Source organism: Lissotriton helveticus, chromosome 1_2 (assembly GCF_964261635.1).
Source record: "Lissotriton helveticus chromosome 1_2, aLisHel1.1, whole genome shotgun sequence".
NCBI classification, from domain to species: domain Eukaryota; kingdom Metazoa; phylum Chordata; class Amphibia; order Caudata; family Salamandridae; genus Lissotriton; species Lissotriton helveticus.
The window spans coordinates 389,521,288-389,538,556 of NC_136058.1; the positions used below are offsets into that span (position 1 = coordinate 389,521,288).

The 17,269-nt window shown below is 40.1% G+C and overlaps 1 protein-coding gene across 1 annotated transcript in view; it reads left to right on the forward strand.

Moving 5' to 3' along the window:
• The window catches only part of LOC144807949 (vomeronasal type-2 receptor 26-like), a 271,470-nt gene extending 256,147 nt beyond the window's left edge, over nt 1–15,323 (forward strand). Inside the window, exon 4 of the mRNA XM_078673541.1 lies at nt 14,108–15,323. Within this exon, the coding sequence (XP_078529667.1) occupies nt 14,108–15,015 (908 nt within the window). The 3' untranslated portion in view covers nt 15,016–15,323. The remainder of the gene's footprint in view (nt 1–14,107) is intronic.
• The last annotated feature ends 1,946 nt before the right edge of the window (nt 15,324–17,269 follow it).

Consider the following 17,269-nt stretch of genomic DNA (forward strand, 5'->3'; position numbering starts at 1 on the left):
ATATAAATACAATTACAATACAAACCAAAAACATCAGTTTCACTTTATGGAAACTTTACTATTCAGCATTACATTTATTATGATTCTGCCTTTTGTTTAATTAACCAAGTGATGTTAGAGCAAGGTAAATAATGAAATTAAGATATATCGGTTGTAGTGAATACTTAACGTTTCGTGGCGCTGTAAGCAACCAGCGTTGTCCGTTTAGTCCTCCACTTTCACGAACAATGCATTTTGAGAAAACATATTTTTGTGCTTGTAAGTGCTAGAACATTTAATTTAATTTAATAAGTGAGTCTGAGGTTCTCTTATGAATGGTGTGCCATTCCATCTTTTTACTTCGCAGCAAACATAGTTTTCCTAGATGTGCTGTCATTCAATATGGACTCTTTGGGCTGAATGTGAGATGCGGTGAAAGGCACCTCGCTACTAACAATGAAACTGCACACTTTAAGCGCCAACGTTTCCCTTCATTTGTACGCAGTAACAGCCTATGAGCCTTATTCGTCAGCCACGTGCTTTCGTTTTCTGTAGCCCTCGTTATACTTAAAATCTTAGCATCTCCCTCCACACAGTCGCGGATCAAAAGAAGAGCTCACGTTCATGGCAGCATGCTTTTATTTTCACCTAAGAACTTTGGTTTAAGCGCTTCAACGCCTCGCCAGGGGAGGTGTGCGCTATATAAATGCAATTACAATACAAACCAAAAACATCAGTTTCACTTTATGGAAACTTCACTATTTAGCATTGCAATTATTACGATTCAGCCTTTTGTTTCATTTGTTCATCAAAACCTTTGTTTTCTTGCAATGTCCACTCCCGATACTGTGCGTACTTTGACAATGTTGCACTAGTAGTAACATACAGCTGTGAAGTTGAGACAACGGATCATGGAAGCATAGAAAAGGAGTGGCACCCAGCGGTAGCCTGGCTATGGGCGCTGTGCTAAAGCATGCAGCGTAGCGCCTGTGTGCATTAAAGTTATGCTCATGGTGGTCCATGATGGTCAGTGCTGTTCTTCCTTAAACGGAAGTGAGGTATCGCTCTGTTTAACCATTAAGGAGGCAGCAAAGAGGAGCGACAATGCATTAAACCAATAGGAAAGAAGCAGGCAGGCCATAAGTCCTTTCCAGTTTTTTCTACAACAAGAAGTCTTCCAGACAGCGCATGCACTGTGAAGGCTCGACCTAACCAGAGAAAATCAGCTGGTATAGTTACCTGAGTTAACTATAACTTGTGTCCCCGTAATGCACTGCTTATGACCTCACATATTACATCACTCAAGACATAGTCAGTGACGTCACTGATGACATCTCAAATGACAGAATTCATAACCTTTGGTTGTTTTTTAAGTGAATTTCTTAGATTTTTTAACTAGCAGTCACGTTTGCAGAGTGGTGGACCAAGGGGGCGTGGCCTCTGACAATATCTCAGCAATCCTGCTTTGTAGGACTTACTGGAGGTAACAGGAGGGCTAGTTGGACCCTAAGGACTTCATCCCCTAACCAAGAGCATGACAGGAGGGACGTATGCGGAGTGGTGGCGAAAGGGGGCATGGCCTGCCATCAGAACTCGGCATCCCTGGGCCCAGAGGCACCACGGGGCGGCTGAACCCCGGTATTTTTGTAGAGTAGTCCCCAGGACTGCGTGGGGGGCAGAGCTCCCCCACGCATCTTATTTCAGAATAACCACAGTGAGGTGGTGGTCCCCAGGGCTGCGGCGGAGCTGATGGCCCCTCACTCATTTTAATAACAACAAAGCCACGGGAAGGTGGTGGTGCCCAGGGCTGCAGATGCCCATGCTTTTGTATTTGTTATTGCCACCAGGACTTGGCCCATGCAGGGGCCTAAAGTAAACAAAGTGTGGGAGCCTGCACTTTATTTTGTTTTTTATTTTCTGCCAGATTTGTCGATCCACCGCGAATCCCAACAAAATAATTTTTACAAAAATGATTTGTTTTGGCACTAGGGGTCACTCTGGTACCCCCTGAACAGGCCTAGCTCCTAAGCATGAAGGGCTTTTAATGTGGGACACAGAATGTGGATTTATTCAGTCACGCTTTCTGGGGCTCATGTGGAGCCTTTATTCTGCAGGAAATTTAAAGCGCAACCATTTGAGGAAATAATTTTGACTTCACCTCCCACAAAGCAACGTGATTATCTAATAGAGGCGTCCAATCAGAACTCACGATATCGCTTAAAAATGTGCAGGTGTTGCCGTACTTGCGCTTAGGCCTGTAATTACCCTTTGAGAAAGAGGAACTCTCAAAACGCGTCAGGGCTGCGGTCCGCTGCTGTTAATTGCCGGAAAACGTGACTGATGTACCAAAATAAAGCGACTGGGGAAAGCTCTTCTGTGTTTGTGTTCTGCCTAATTGCTGGACATCCCCCCACGGAGCTTGAATATATATATATATATATATATATATATATATATATATATATATATATATATATATATATATATATATATATATATATATATATATATATATATATATATATATAAATTTAATTGAAAAAAACAGGTTTCACACATGTTATAGTTAGCTGGACATTTCACTCATACAAAACCTTTGAAATTCCCTCGTTATAGTTTGTTCAGCTAACTATAACTCGCGCGCCCGCAATGCACTGCTGATGACGTCACATATTACATCACTCATGACATAGTCAGCGACATGACTCATGACATCACTGATGACATCTCAAATGACATCACTGATGACATCATCCAGTGAATGTGTGTCTTTCTGAAAAATAAATATTTTTATATATGTATATCTAAAGGTCGATGGAAGAATAAATTGGTAAATACGTGTCTAAATGGATGTTTTTTTTGTAACATTGATTGGGTAACTGACTTATTAAGTGTATCTTAGTGAATACATACATTAGCGAGTAATGTATAAATATTTAAATATATGTAAGAGTGTCTCACTTTGTGTATAAGTGGCTGCATGGGTTGGTGAGTGGCTGCATGGGTTGGTGAGTGGCTGCATGGGTTGGTGAGTAGCTACATGAGTGTGTATATGGATTATTAGTTTTTTTTTTGAGTATCAGTATGAGTGTCTGTATGGTTTGGTGGGGGTATTACTTAGCGCATAGATGCATGAATGCCTGACTCACTGTTTGTATGTGTTTTGAAGACAGCATGTGTGCAGGACTGTATGGGTGGATGAGTGTGTGTATGGGTGTGTTACTGAGTGAATGACTGTCTCAATAGTATCTTTATGAGTAACTACATATGTTTTAATCTAGTATATGTGAGTATTGATGTATATAAGTGAGTATATGTGAGAGTGAGAGATTGGAAGTGTTCCTGTTTAAATAGGTATGTGTTTCTATAAGTGATTGTTTAAGAGAGTAAGTGTGTGTAAGTTTCCGTAGAAGTAAGTGTGGTAGTGTGTGTATAGCTGTATATGCAAATAAATGGATGTTTGATAGTTTATTTGCATGTGTGAGTATGTGTGTGAGTAATTCTATGGATAACTGTCGGTGTGTAACAGGATATATAGGTGTATCAGTACCTATGATGAGTGAGTACATGTATGAGTGACTATATGGAACTGTTAGTGAATGAGTAGATGTGTATATAGATGGTGGAATTACTGAATAGGTTGTTGTAACTGGCATTGGTATCTCCATTTTTTTGAAAATTTTAGTTACTATTTTTGAATGTGTGTATCAAAGGTTATATTACGCTGAGAGGAGGTCTACCACTCTTTCACAAGGATGATGTCATCAGTGATGCCATCAGTGATGTCATCAGTGATGTCATCAGTGATGTCACTGACTATGTCATGAGTGATGTAATATGTGACGTCATCAGCAGTGCCTTGCGGGCGCGCGAGTTATAGTTAGCTGAACTAACTATAATGGGGGAATTTCAAAGGTTTTGTATGAGTGAAATGTCCAGCTAACTATAACGTGTGAAACCTATGTTTTTTTCAATGAATTTGCAAGATTTTTTAAATGCTAATTCCTAACTATAACGTGTGTGAAACCTATGGTTTTTTCAGTGAATTTGCAAGGTTTTTTAAATGCTAATTTCTAACTATAACGTTTTTTCTGTGAATTTCAAAGGTTTTGTAAATGATAATTATTAAATGTATTAATTATTATATTTCTTTTTTATACTAATTTCTTACATTTTTAGTATAAACATTTAGTTCCCCCTCTGGAAACACACCAGGGGGCTGCGTTGCAGAGAGGTGTAATGAGGCTACACCCCTTTTTACACCTCTCTGCAATGCAGCCCCCTGGCGCATACTGGAGTTTCCTGGTGGGCTAGTTGGCACCCAGGGACCCCCAGTATTGAAGAGGATTTAGGGCCAGATGTAGGTAGCGAAATACCGGTCGGTAACGGCCGAATTCGGCCGTTACCGACCGGTATTTGGCTACCGAGATGTAGGGGGTCGGACACAGGGCAAATCGGTAATTTTACCGATTCGGTAAATATACCGGTCGGTAAACTTACCGACCGGTATATTTACAGAATCGGTAAAATTGATATGTAGGTGGGACTCTTCTGAGTCCCACAAGGCCTACAAAATCGGTATTTTACCATCAAATTCAATTTGATGGTAAAATACCGATTCAGGTGTGCATGCACATGTGTGCATGCACACCTGTGCCATATGACAGGCAGACCTGCCCTTAGGGCAGGTATGCCTGCCACATGGCCCCCGAACCATTTTTGGGGGTGCTAGAGGGTGTCAAAGTGACACCCCCTGCACCCTTGTCAAATTCGGTATTTACCGATTCGGTAAATACCGACCGGTAATGCCCCATTCATTCCTATGGGCTTCAAAGCCCATAGGAATGAATGGGGCATTACCGGTCGGTATTTACCGAATCGGTAAATACCGAATATTAAAGATTCGGTAAATCCACATCTGGATTTACCTACATCTCGGTACTTCATATTTACCGACTCTTAAATACCGAATCGGTAAAATTCGGTATTTAAGAGTCGGTAAATATGATTTACCTACATCTGGCCCTCAGTTCCCACTCTGGAAACATGCCAGGGGGCTGCATTGCAGAGAGGTGTAATGAGGCTACACCCCTTTTTACACCTCTCTGCCACGCAGCCCCCTGGTGCATTTGCAGAGCGGGAAGTAATTCCCCTTGCATACTGGGGGTCCCTGGGGGCCAACTAGCCCACCAGGAATTTCCAGTATGTGCCAGGGGGCTGCCTTGCAGTGAGGTGTAATGAGGCCACGACCCTTTTTACACCTCTCTGCAACGCAGCCCCCGGGCGCGTTTGCAGAGGGGGAACCAATTCCCCTTGGAATCTCCAGTATGCGCCAGGGGGCTGCATTGCTTTGCCCCGGAGGGTGGGGGTCCCTGGGGCAAAGCATATATAATATATATATTATATAGAGTAACCAAGAATAATACGTGACTCATGCCCACTAGGGCAAGACTATATATATATGAGGAGTGATTATGGTTATTAACATGAAAAGCGATTGCAGCCCACTAGGGCAAATATTATTGCACATCAATTTGGGGAACAACTGTTTATAAATAATGAATTGTAATTATTAAGACAGAATAGCCACTACGAGATGGCGTTGATTCTTCTGGTGTGTAACCTTACCAGTCCTATGTTTATTTCAATCACTGGGTGTATGAAAATGGAAGTATCAGTTGCAAAACTTTACCGTGACCAAGCCTTACGTCGAAACGCGTCGGCTTTTGTAACCATTAGTTGCTAATAAACTAACTTTGAAGCATCTCGGAGTGTCCCAACCCTTTCTGAACCCAGGAGGTTGGCAGGAAGCTTATTGCAAAATATATATATATATATATATATATATATATATATATATATATATATATATATATATATATATATATATATATATATATATATATATATATATATTTCAACGTAAAGGTTACCCCCAAAAGGAAAAGCCACCAGCCAGGTAGGTAAACTCCTCGTTTTTAATTTGCAAGTTACAGCATACTGCAGATGAAACAAAGTCCAATTCAATTAGAAGCCTGACGCGTTTCATGCTCGGTGAGCATTTCTTCAGAGGCTCTTGAACACTGTGCGAGGCGCCGAGATCATTAATCCTTAACACCTGCCCCAGTGGGCGTTGGCTTTCCCCAAGCCTTCTGGTGTTCGTAGTCTTAAAATGGTGCTCCAGTGAGCTGCTCGCAAACAGAGTCAAATGTTCAAAAGTTAAAACCCCAGTGGGTGTGGAAGTTGTCTCCTTGTCTCTGCGCTGTGAAATAATCGTGCAAAAACGACCTTCCTGCAAAGCTGTTAGCCAGGTGACTGCAGCTTAAAACCACTTTCATGTGGCAGGTCTTTTCCGCGACCGGGGTCGGCCGCCAAACATTCCAACGTAAAGGTTACCCCAAAAGGAAAAGCCACCAGCCAGGTAGGTAAACTCCTAGTTTTTAATTTGCAAGTTACAGCATACTGCAGATGAAACAAAGTCCAATTCAATTAGAAGCCTGACGCGTTTCATGCTCGGTGAGCATTTCTTCAGAGGCTCTTGAACACTGTGCGAGGTGTCGAGATCATTAATCCTTAACACCTGCCCCAGTGGGTGTTGGCTTTCCCCAAGCCTTTTGGTGTTCGTAGTCTTAAAATGTTGCTCCAGTGAGCTGCTCGCAAACAGAGTCAAATGTTCAAAAATTAAAACCCCAGTGGGTGTGGAAGTTGTCTCCTTGTCTCTGCGCTGTGAAATAATTGTGCAAAAACGACCTTCCTGCAAAGCTGTTAGCCAGGTGACTGCAGCTTAAAACCACTTTCATGTGGCAGGTTTTTTCCGCGACCGGGGTCGGCCGCCAAACATTCCAACGTAAAGGTTACCCCCAAAAGGAAAAGCCACCAGCCAGGTAGGTAAACTCCTCGTTTTTAATTTGCAAGTTACAGCATACTGCAGATGACACAAAGTCCAATTCAATTAGAAGCCTGACGCGTTTCATGCTCGGTGAGCATTTCTTCAGAGGCTCTTGAACACTGTGCGAGGCGCCGAGATCATTAATCCTTAACACCAACTTCCACACCCACTGGGGTTTTAATTTTTGAACATTTGACTCTGTTTGCGAGCAGCTCACTGGAGCAACATTTTAAGACTACGAACACCAGAAGGCTTGGGGAAAGCCAACTTCCACTGGGGCAGGTGTTAAGGATTAATGATCTCGGCGCCTCTGTAGATATTTTGTATGTTCTAATATGGGTTATTTAAATGTAAATGTGTGGAAAAGCACTTCATGCTTTAAAGCAATTGTATTTTTGAACTGATTGTTCTTTCCTCTTAGTCCTCCTCTTTGTTTTTTTCCCCACACTCTTCTTCAGCATGATAGTTGATAAATTCGTTCCCTCAAAAAAATTATATACATAAAAAAATTATATTAAATACATATAAAATATATTTTTCCTTTAAAAGAAGAATACATTTTACAGCTTTTGATATTTGCTATTAAAAAAACATTGAAATTCACTGAAAAAAACATAGGTTATAGACCATATATAGTTAGGAATTAGCATTTGCAAAACCTTGAAAATTCACTGAAAAAACCATAGGTTATAGACCATATATAGTTAGGAATTAGCATTTACAAAACCTTATTTTACTCACACAAAACCATTGAAATTCGCATATATAGTTAGTTGCACTAACTATATATCGCGCACCCGCAATCCACTGCTGATCATGTCACATATTACATCATTCATGACATGGTCAGTGACATCACTGATGACATCACTGATGACATCTCAAATGACATCACTGATGACATCACTGATGACAACATCCAGTGACTGTATGTTTCTGTAAAGTTAAAATATGTCTTACATATTGAAGAATGAGTGGCTGTATAAGTGTCTGGATGAAGGATTTAGTAGGTGCATGACTGACTGTATGAGTGAGTGATTAAATGTGTCTCACTGAGTGCATGGGTTAGTGACTAAACTGTCTTAATTTGTGCATCATTATGTCTGTTGTTCTGTAAACTGCTGCATGTGTTGATCAGTAGCTATATGAGTAACTATATGGGTTATTGATTGGTTGCCCAAGTATTTGTATGGGAGACTGAGTGTGTGTGTGGGTGGCTGGGAGGTGTATGACTCTGTGCATAGATGTGTGAGCAGTTGATTCACTAGATGTATGGGTTCAAAAGTGCATGTGGAAACAGCTGTTTGGGCGGTTGACTGTGTGCATGAGTGTATTGGTGAGTAAATGGATATCTCAGTGCTACATGTCAAAGTAAGTACATATGTAAAACACAGTACATTTGAGAGTTGACACATATAAATAACTGTGCATAAGAGCCAGTGAATGTGTGAGTGGCTGTATGGACCATTGTGAGCTTGTATCAGGGATTGTATAAGAGAGTAAATATGTGTTAGTATATGTTTGAATAAGTAAGGTGTGTATAACTGTATAGTTGAGGAAATGGAGGTGTGATTGATTCTTTGCATGACTGACTAGGTGTGTGAGTAACTCCATGGATGAGTGACAGTCTGTGAGTGTCTGTTTACACTGAGTGTATCTAAGGTTATATTAGAGTCTGAAGAGGTTCATCGTATTATCACATGAATGATGTCATCAGTGATGTGATCAGTAATGTCAAATGAGATGTCATCAGTGATGTCATCAGTGATGTCATTTGAGATGTCATCAGTGATGTCATCAGTGATGTCATCAGTGATGTAATTTGAGATGTCATCAGTGATGTCATCAGTGATGTCATCAGTGATGTCATTTGAGATGTCATCAGTGATGTCATCAGTGATGTCATTTGAGATGTCATCAGTGATGTCATCAGTGATGTCACTGACCATGTCATGAATGATGTAATATGTGACATGATCAGCAGTGGATTGCGGGTGCGTGATATATAGTTAGTGCAACTAACTATATATGCGAATTTCAATGGTTTTGTGTGAGTAAAATAAGGTTTTGTAAATGCTAATTCCTAACTATATATGGTCTATAACCTATGGTTTTTTCAGTGAATATATATATATAAAAACTTGAATCCTCAATTCCAAACACTACTCCAACGAAGTAGGCACAGACTCCTTCAAAGTGCTTTTATTTAATTATTCCATAAATACAAGCTAAATGCCTTGTCCATGACGCATTTCAACCGTATCCATAAGGTCTTGATCACATGATCGCACTACAGATACTAACATTATTTTACTCTCTTGTATCACGCGTGCTCCTCAATAGTACAAATAGACAACATACTTCAATATTAAATGCTGACATTGCAACCATGTACTTCATCTTGTATGAAACTAACATTCTCCCAAAATGTATGAAATTCACATTAAACGACTGTATCATTATCAACTTGTATTTACATGTTATATACAAAACAAATAGTCAATACGTCTCAATCTTCAAAGCTTAACAGTTGCACATGTCTAAAGTGCAGTGTGCTCAGCTAAGTGCAAAAAGTGCTGATAAAGGGAAATTTAGCAGCATCCTAATATTAATCCTTAGAAAATGTACTACACACTGAACCCCCAATAACTAGCTCTCCTTAAGTAAGTTCAAGTTATTGTAAATAAAATGACAAGTACAAGAATTTAAAAGGCGGTGTCCTAATCATAAGCAGCATTTGCTTGTATAAAATCATATTAAATTCAGTCTATTTTGGGTTTACTATCCTCATTTTACAGCAGAAAAAAAAAAATTGAGGGTACCTTCAAACTCACCATCTTAATACAATCTGTTGTTAATATAAACATAAAACAACCCATACAAAAATTCATGGACGTCTATATTATATGTACAATAAACACAATTGAATGATTTTCTATTGATATGCAAGGGTAATAGTTGTAGCTTTCATTGATTATTCTTTGCTAAAAAATGTCAATGAATTATATTCAGATTATTGTAATAAAATGACAAATGCAAGAATTTAAAAGGTTGTATCCTAATCATCAGCATCATTTGCCTGTATAAAATCCTACCATATTCAATCTGTTTTTAGTTAACTACCCGCATGTTACAGCATAGAAGCATTATTGTTCTAGGGTACCTCCAATCTAACCGCCTTTTACAATTTGTTGTCAACATAAATATATAAATATAAAACATCCCATACAAACATTCTTGGATGTCAATATTATATGTACATTGGCTATATATATTTTTTTTTAAGTTAACTTTTTTTAATTATAACATAAATTTGCGTTATTCATTTAATTATAGTTTTCAATTATGTAAATAAACATACACATATATATGAGGTTTAATAAAAAAAAAATAAGGTTAAAATGTATTAATAGAATTTTAAATTATTTAAATATATTTAATTTATATTATATTACTTTTTAATGATAATATATTTAATATTTACTATGTTTAACTATGTTTATAGAAAAACTGCATTTTTGTTTTCGATATTAGTATATAGCAAAAATTTTTAGGTCTTTTTGTTATTTACTTCAGAAGTATAGGATAACAACATTTTTGAGATTTTTGACTCACTTTTTATGTCCCATGTTATTTGTGATTTCGATATTTTACAGTGAACCAATCTTAGTACCACTTTCGCCGTCACGGATTTGCGTCTCATGGCAGACCACTATCCCAATACGCTGCTTACGTTTCTTCCACCTGAGTATATGAGTATCCAAGTGGCGCTTCACCGCGTGTTGACATGGTCACTTAATATCACTCGTTTGGTCCGCTAAGTCAAAGCGGGTCTTAAGCAGCCTCTCCCATTGAATGTAATGGGCAGAATACCCCTCTATAAAATGAAGGTGCTGCTAAGGTTCCTCTACTTTTTTAAGAACTTCCCACAGATGCTATCCTGTCACTGGTTTTGAAAGATGGACTCCCTGGCCACAACCTTTTTGTGGCACAATTCAAGACCACGCTTGGCCTACACCAAGTGTCAATGTGCCCCATATGAAGGTGGTCTTGGCATGGCCAACTTATGTCTTTGCTATCTGGAATTGCGGCTCCTAGTGATAAATGGTTGGCTCATCGGAGGATGGTTTGACCCGGCCTACAGAGTCGAACTTAACTCGATTAGCTTTCACAGATGAATGGCGACGCCCTACGGTGATCCTGTCTGAACTACACTACCTGTGGTGACCCGATTGGTGTTTCTTGAATGGCAGTTGGCACTGCATCATACGGGCTGGAGTGCCACATTCACCCAGCACACTCTGCTGTGGCAGGACATTTGGTTGGGAAAAGGGGCTGAATTAGGGGGATTTAGACGCTGGGACGCAAGTCGTCTTACACGACTAGGAGATGTTTGGTCCAGTACACATAAGTATTCCTTCCAAGAGCTCGAGCCCACATATGCACTGTCCACGATCCAATTCCATAAGTACCTACAATTGTGCCACACTCTACATACACACATCACACAAGGCAGCTCCCTCTTGTAATTCAGTCCTTTATAGCAAAGCTCATCATAGATGAACTTGGGAAGGGCAGCGTCTCCCAGATCTACTGTACACGGATGTATGACATCACAACGCATGCCATTACGACGCAACTTTTACAACGCATACCATTACAACGCATAGTGCTTTGGGGCGCTGGATAGTGAATAGTTTAATTTACTATTCCAACTCCAGTCCCCGTGGATAGTAGGGAAGGTGTTGGATAGTAAATTAAACCTATTCCCTATCCTAGAGCACCCCCCAGCGCAATGCGTTGTAATGGTTTGCGTTGTAAAAGTTGCGTCGTAATGGCACTGCGTAGTGAAAGTTGCGTTGTAAAGGTTGTCTCCCACTGTACACATATCATTAATGCCCCTTTTACATTGACGCACCTCAGAGCTCGATGGGAAGACTGGCTAGGCCCCTTGGAAGATGAGGAATGGAGAGATGCAATGATGGCTCCCAGACTCATTATGATATCCTCTCGAATTATATTAATACAAACATTCTATCTCCCTTGCACATATCTTACTCCAGACTGTCTGTGCAAGTCTGGTCTACTTACATGTTCCAAATGCTTCCTCAGCTCCTACGCTCCTGCAGATTTTTATCACAAGGTCTGGTCATGTCCCATCATACAAAGTTACTGGGAGGCCATGGTTGCGGAACTCTCAACAGGATTGGGTTTGGTGGTGGGCCTCTCCCTGCTCTTGATAATATTGGGAGTGCTGGAGGGCGCTGGGGCATGAGGGGAAACCAGGTCCTGCTAGGCATGGCCACCATGGTAGCAAAAAGAGATACAAAATCTTGTTGGGAATCTTCCGACAGTCCCACAATAGCTCAGTGGCGATATGCCCAGTATGAGAATCCGATATACAAATCCAGGGGATGCCCCCTAAATACAGAAAGATATGGAACAAATGGGGAGGAGATACCAGAGGAGATCTGATGTATTAACTACACTGAATATTTGCCAATAATGTTGGCTCTGTCTGCCTGCAGTGCAACCTATTTTGCTACTGGTATCTAATAGTGTTTTTCACAACAAGGTTGATGTCTTTTGATCTGCTGTATTGTATTAAAAGTCAAAAAAGTTGTTTTTACAAAATACATTTTATAAACATTGGATGAATAGAAATCTGACCATGCAAATATTTCAACTTGTGTTCATCAAAAGTAAACGTCTAAGTCACTGAACAATCATATCAGCCTTTCATTGTACACTTTATTGTGTATTACATTTATTTATGTAATCATATTTGACAATAAAATCTATATTTTATTATGGACTTTATTTTTATAAGTGTATTGTTTCTCTGGATATTGATCTCTCAGTAAGCTTATATTTAAATAACGGAATATCACCCATGTTTTCTTTTGACATGTGCCAAACACAAGGGCTAACTGAGAGCCACTGAACAATCATATCAGCCTTTCATTGTGCACTTTATTGTGTATTACATTTATTTATGTCATCATATTTGACAATAAAATCTATATTTTATTATGGACTTTATTTGTATAAGTGTATTGTTTCTCTGGATATTGATCTCTCAGTAAGCTTATATTTAAATAACGGAATATCACCCATGTTCTCTTTTGACATGTGCCAAACACAAGGGCTAACTGAGAGCCTGATGAAGGTCATCTGCTTTAGACAGTGGGCCAACCAAACTCACCCAGACACACCGATCTGCCTGGCAGTAATTCCTTGGCTCGGCAAATCTGGTGCTCCCTTGAGTAGTAGAGCTAAAGATAAACCACCACTTGTGATGGTCTCATGCGTCTGTTCCCTACAGCCAGTAAATGCCTGGAATTCTCTTTTACACTGAACCATCATGGTCAGCTAGGTGAAGAATTCCAAATGATTACCTTCTTTAGGGGAGGAACAGAAGAGTAACCGGGTCAGATGGTGGTGGCAATTAAGCCTATGCCCCCACTCCCATTTACTCAATCAGAGGGACACTTGGTGCTTCAATTGAACCAGTGGTTTCTGATGCTTGGAACCGGCACTTAGTTGCTAACAGCGGCCCTTATGACAGTCTGTCACATGGTTGCGGTCTTTGTTTTATGTAGAGATGAGTATAATAGCAGTTGTTTATTAGTTTAATATACATTAAAAATAACTAATACGTTCCACCCAAGCCATTCTCATGGCTTTGAGGGCCTGAAATAGTCTGAAGTGTCACACTTGTAGGAGTGTGATGGTTAGTAGTGTTTGTGCTGTCATGGGCAGCACTGTCAGGGCCAATGGGTGGTGCAAGCTGCACTGGCCTCCTGGCAAGGGCCCTGGCACTTATTGGTTTTACAAATTAAGCACTGGCACCTTCCACACGCTCTGGAGGTGAGAAACAGGGCAGAATTGTGGAGATGGTGCCTCATCTAAAGGGGGGCACTGGCACTCTCCTAGTTTCAACTCAAATTGGGTCAGACAAATTTCAAATGTGTAAGTGTTGTGCACAATTAATAATTGATTAGAATCAGGTATTCAATCACCAGAGTACAAGTCCTGTTCATATTTGCATTTAAAGTACACCTAAAATTAATATATTAGATGTAGTAAGAGGAAGTTTGTAAGAACCTGAACTGACTTGATGGATTCAACCACACATACCAAGATGATGAGTTAGTGGATATGGAGGTTTGAATGAGACAATAAGCAGCTGCACATCACAATCATCATCTGACTTTATATTATGTTTTTTTTTTGCAGATATGGAAAACTGTATAAAGTGCTCTGAAGACCAGTGGTCCAATGATCAGAGAGATGTCTGCCTTCCTCGGACTGTAGAGTTCCTGTCCTTTGAGGATGCTTTGGGTTTGGTCCTATGCTGCATTGCAAGTTTCTTCTCCGTTGTCACTGTGGGAGTGCTGGGAATCTTTATTAAGTACCGAAACACACCACTAGTGAAAGCCAATAACCAAAATCTCAGCTACACCCTCCTCCTCGCCCTCATGCTATCCTTCCTCTGCAGTCTCCTCTTTATTGGACGTCCTTCAAAGATGTCCTGCCTCTTTCAACAAGCTGCCTTTGGGATAATTTTCACAACTGCTGTGTCTTCTGTACTAGCAAAAACCATTACAGTTATTATCGCCTTTTACGGCACAAAGCCGGAAAGTAAGCTGAGAAAGTGGGTTGGACCCCGAATACCAAGCTGTTTGGTGCTTCTCTGCTCACTGGGGGAGGTGTTGATCTGTGCAGTCTGGCTCATTCTTTCTGCTCCATTCCCAGACATCGATACTAGATCAGAAACTGGGAAGATGATCTTGCAGTGTAATGAGGGCTCTGTCTTTGCATTTTATGCTGTGGTTGGTTATATGGGAGTTTTGGCTCTTTTGAGCTTTGTTGTTGCTTCCATGGCTAGGAAGTTACCAGATACTTTCAACGAAGCCAAGTTGATCACCTTCAGCATGCTGGTGTTCTGCAGTGTCTGGGTCTCCTTCATACCAGCGTACCTGAGCACCAAGGGCAGGTACATGGTGGCCGTAGAGATCTTTGCCATCCTGACTTCCAGCGCTGGATTACTATGCTGTATCTTCATCCCCAAAGTCTACATCATCCTCTGTAGGCCTCAGTGGAACAATAGGGAGTATATAATGGCTAAACACGTCACCACCTGAAACTTACCCCAACTAATCCTGATTTGATCTGACTATTGAATGATCAACCAGCTTAACCAAAATGATTCATCTTTCTTACAGACACCAAATTCACCAGACCATTTTATTATTCGAAACTTCTGTGAAAACGTGTGTTCAAAGACGGCAAACTGCTCATCTCATTGAGCGAATTCACAAAGATAAATTTAGATCTGAAGTCTATCTTTAGACTGATTTCTAAGTTTAGATCTGAAGTCGAAGGGCTTGATTTACAAAAGTAAAGTTACACTTTTGAGTAAGTTTGAGTAAGTTGACTGTTTGTTATTCACAAAGGGATTTATAAGTAGTATCTTTACAAGTGCGGAGTGTCCGCACATAAAAAGATAGGTCTTTTTATGTGCAGAGACTCCGCACCGGTAAAAATACTACTCATTAATCCCTTTGTGAATAGCAAACAATTGTGAACTTACACTAAGGTCTATGTTTACCTTTGTGAATTAGGCCTCAGTTTAGGTCGGAAGTATAAGCTTAGATCTGAAGTCTAACTTTAGACTTCTAGCCTATGTTTACTTTTGTTAATCGGGTCCACTGTCTCTAATCCTCCAGGGATACTTCAACTACAAAGATATCCATGTTAAGCTCCTCATGTTACTGTATGTGATGGGATGTGTTCTCTAACCGGAAGTAAAAAAAAATCAATGAGAATTATATAAATGTATTTTCATGTTAAATCACTGTCCCATTTTCATATTTTTCACAGTTATTCAAAATGTCCACCTAGAAATAGTATAACACTTTTATGACTATGACTTTAAAATGCAGCATTCACCTTTGAAATGCAGGTTCTGGGTTTTGGTGACATTTACAAACCAATCAGCCTTCAGCCCAGTGGCTTATAATGTCACCAGAACCCGTCAACAGCATTATTGGACCATATTTATGGATTATACAGCTATAGAGAGATATATATATATAGAGAGAGCGATATATTACCTACTGGCAGTCGCCAGTAGGTATATATAGTTAGGATTTTTTTGAATAGGGATTTCTGAAAATTCTATGTTGAATAACTTTAGCGTTGATGGACGGAATTGGCTGAAATTTTCAGGACAATGGCACATTTTGTTTCTGAGCGTCCCCTGAAAGCTTGGGGGGGTTTCGTTAAGCGGGGGCCAAGAAAAAAGGGGGGTCCCAAAACATGTTTTTAACATTGAGTGTTCCATAGGGCGGTTGGACTCACTTTTAGCTCGAACGGCTGAATGGATTTCTATGAATTTTGGCAAAATTGTAAAGACTGTTTGCCCGATGTGCCTTTGCTAGGTCTCAAGATATGTGCTCCAGTGGATTTTGAGAAATTAACGTTCAAAAAAATATATATATCTGTGACAGCGTCCCGGTTAGCGCCCCGGTTCGCGTACCAGACGCGTAACGGAACTTCGCGAGGAGAAGCGGATTGGCTCTCCGGTGACTGTCAACATTCTAAACAGTCCGGAGCGGCCGCCATCTTGTCTCTCGGTAGGATCGAGAGACAAGAGGTGGAAATAAACGAAGGGGGAAATGAATGAAAGGGGGCAAGGTAGACCCCTTCTGACCCCCTAGGATTGATGTGGGGGCTATTAAAGGGCCCCGCGGGGCAAAAAAATAAAATACATTTTTTTTCGATTTTTCGCGGTGGAAGCGCTACCCGGTACGCGAACCGGGTAGCTCACCGGTAGTGTAACGGGAGTCCGCCATCTTGTGTTTCGGACGAATTTAGTCACAAGATGGAGGATAAACAACGTTGGGAATGGGTATAAGGGGGCACGGGAGACATATCCTGACCCCCTAGGTTTTCTGAGGGTGGCTGAGGAGGCCCATATATGTAAAAAAAAAACGGGACCAAGGTGCAGCTGCACCGAAACGCGTCGGGTGATTTTTTACGCTGTTTGTTATGAATAAATAACATGCTTTAAGGAGTTGGGCTTGAGCTTTGCTTTTTTTTACTACAAAATAGCACCTGTTGGAATATATATACATATATATATATATATATATATATATATATATATATATATATATATATATATATATATATATATATATATATATATGTATACATATATATATAAATATTTATATATAATCTATATATAGGAAGTTATAGTCAGGATTGTTTTTCCATAGGAAAGTATTTTTGTTTTGCTAATAACTTTAGCACCATTTGATGATTCTCCAAGAAACCTTCTAAAAAGGTGCTACTTTTGACTAGTTTGTGAATGGCAAGCTTCAGGGTGAG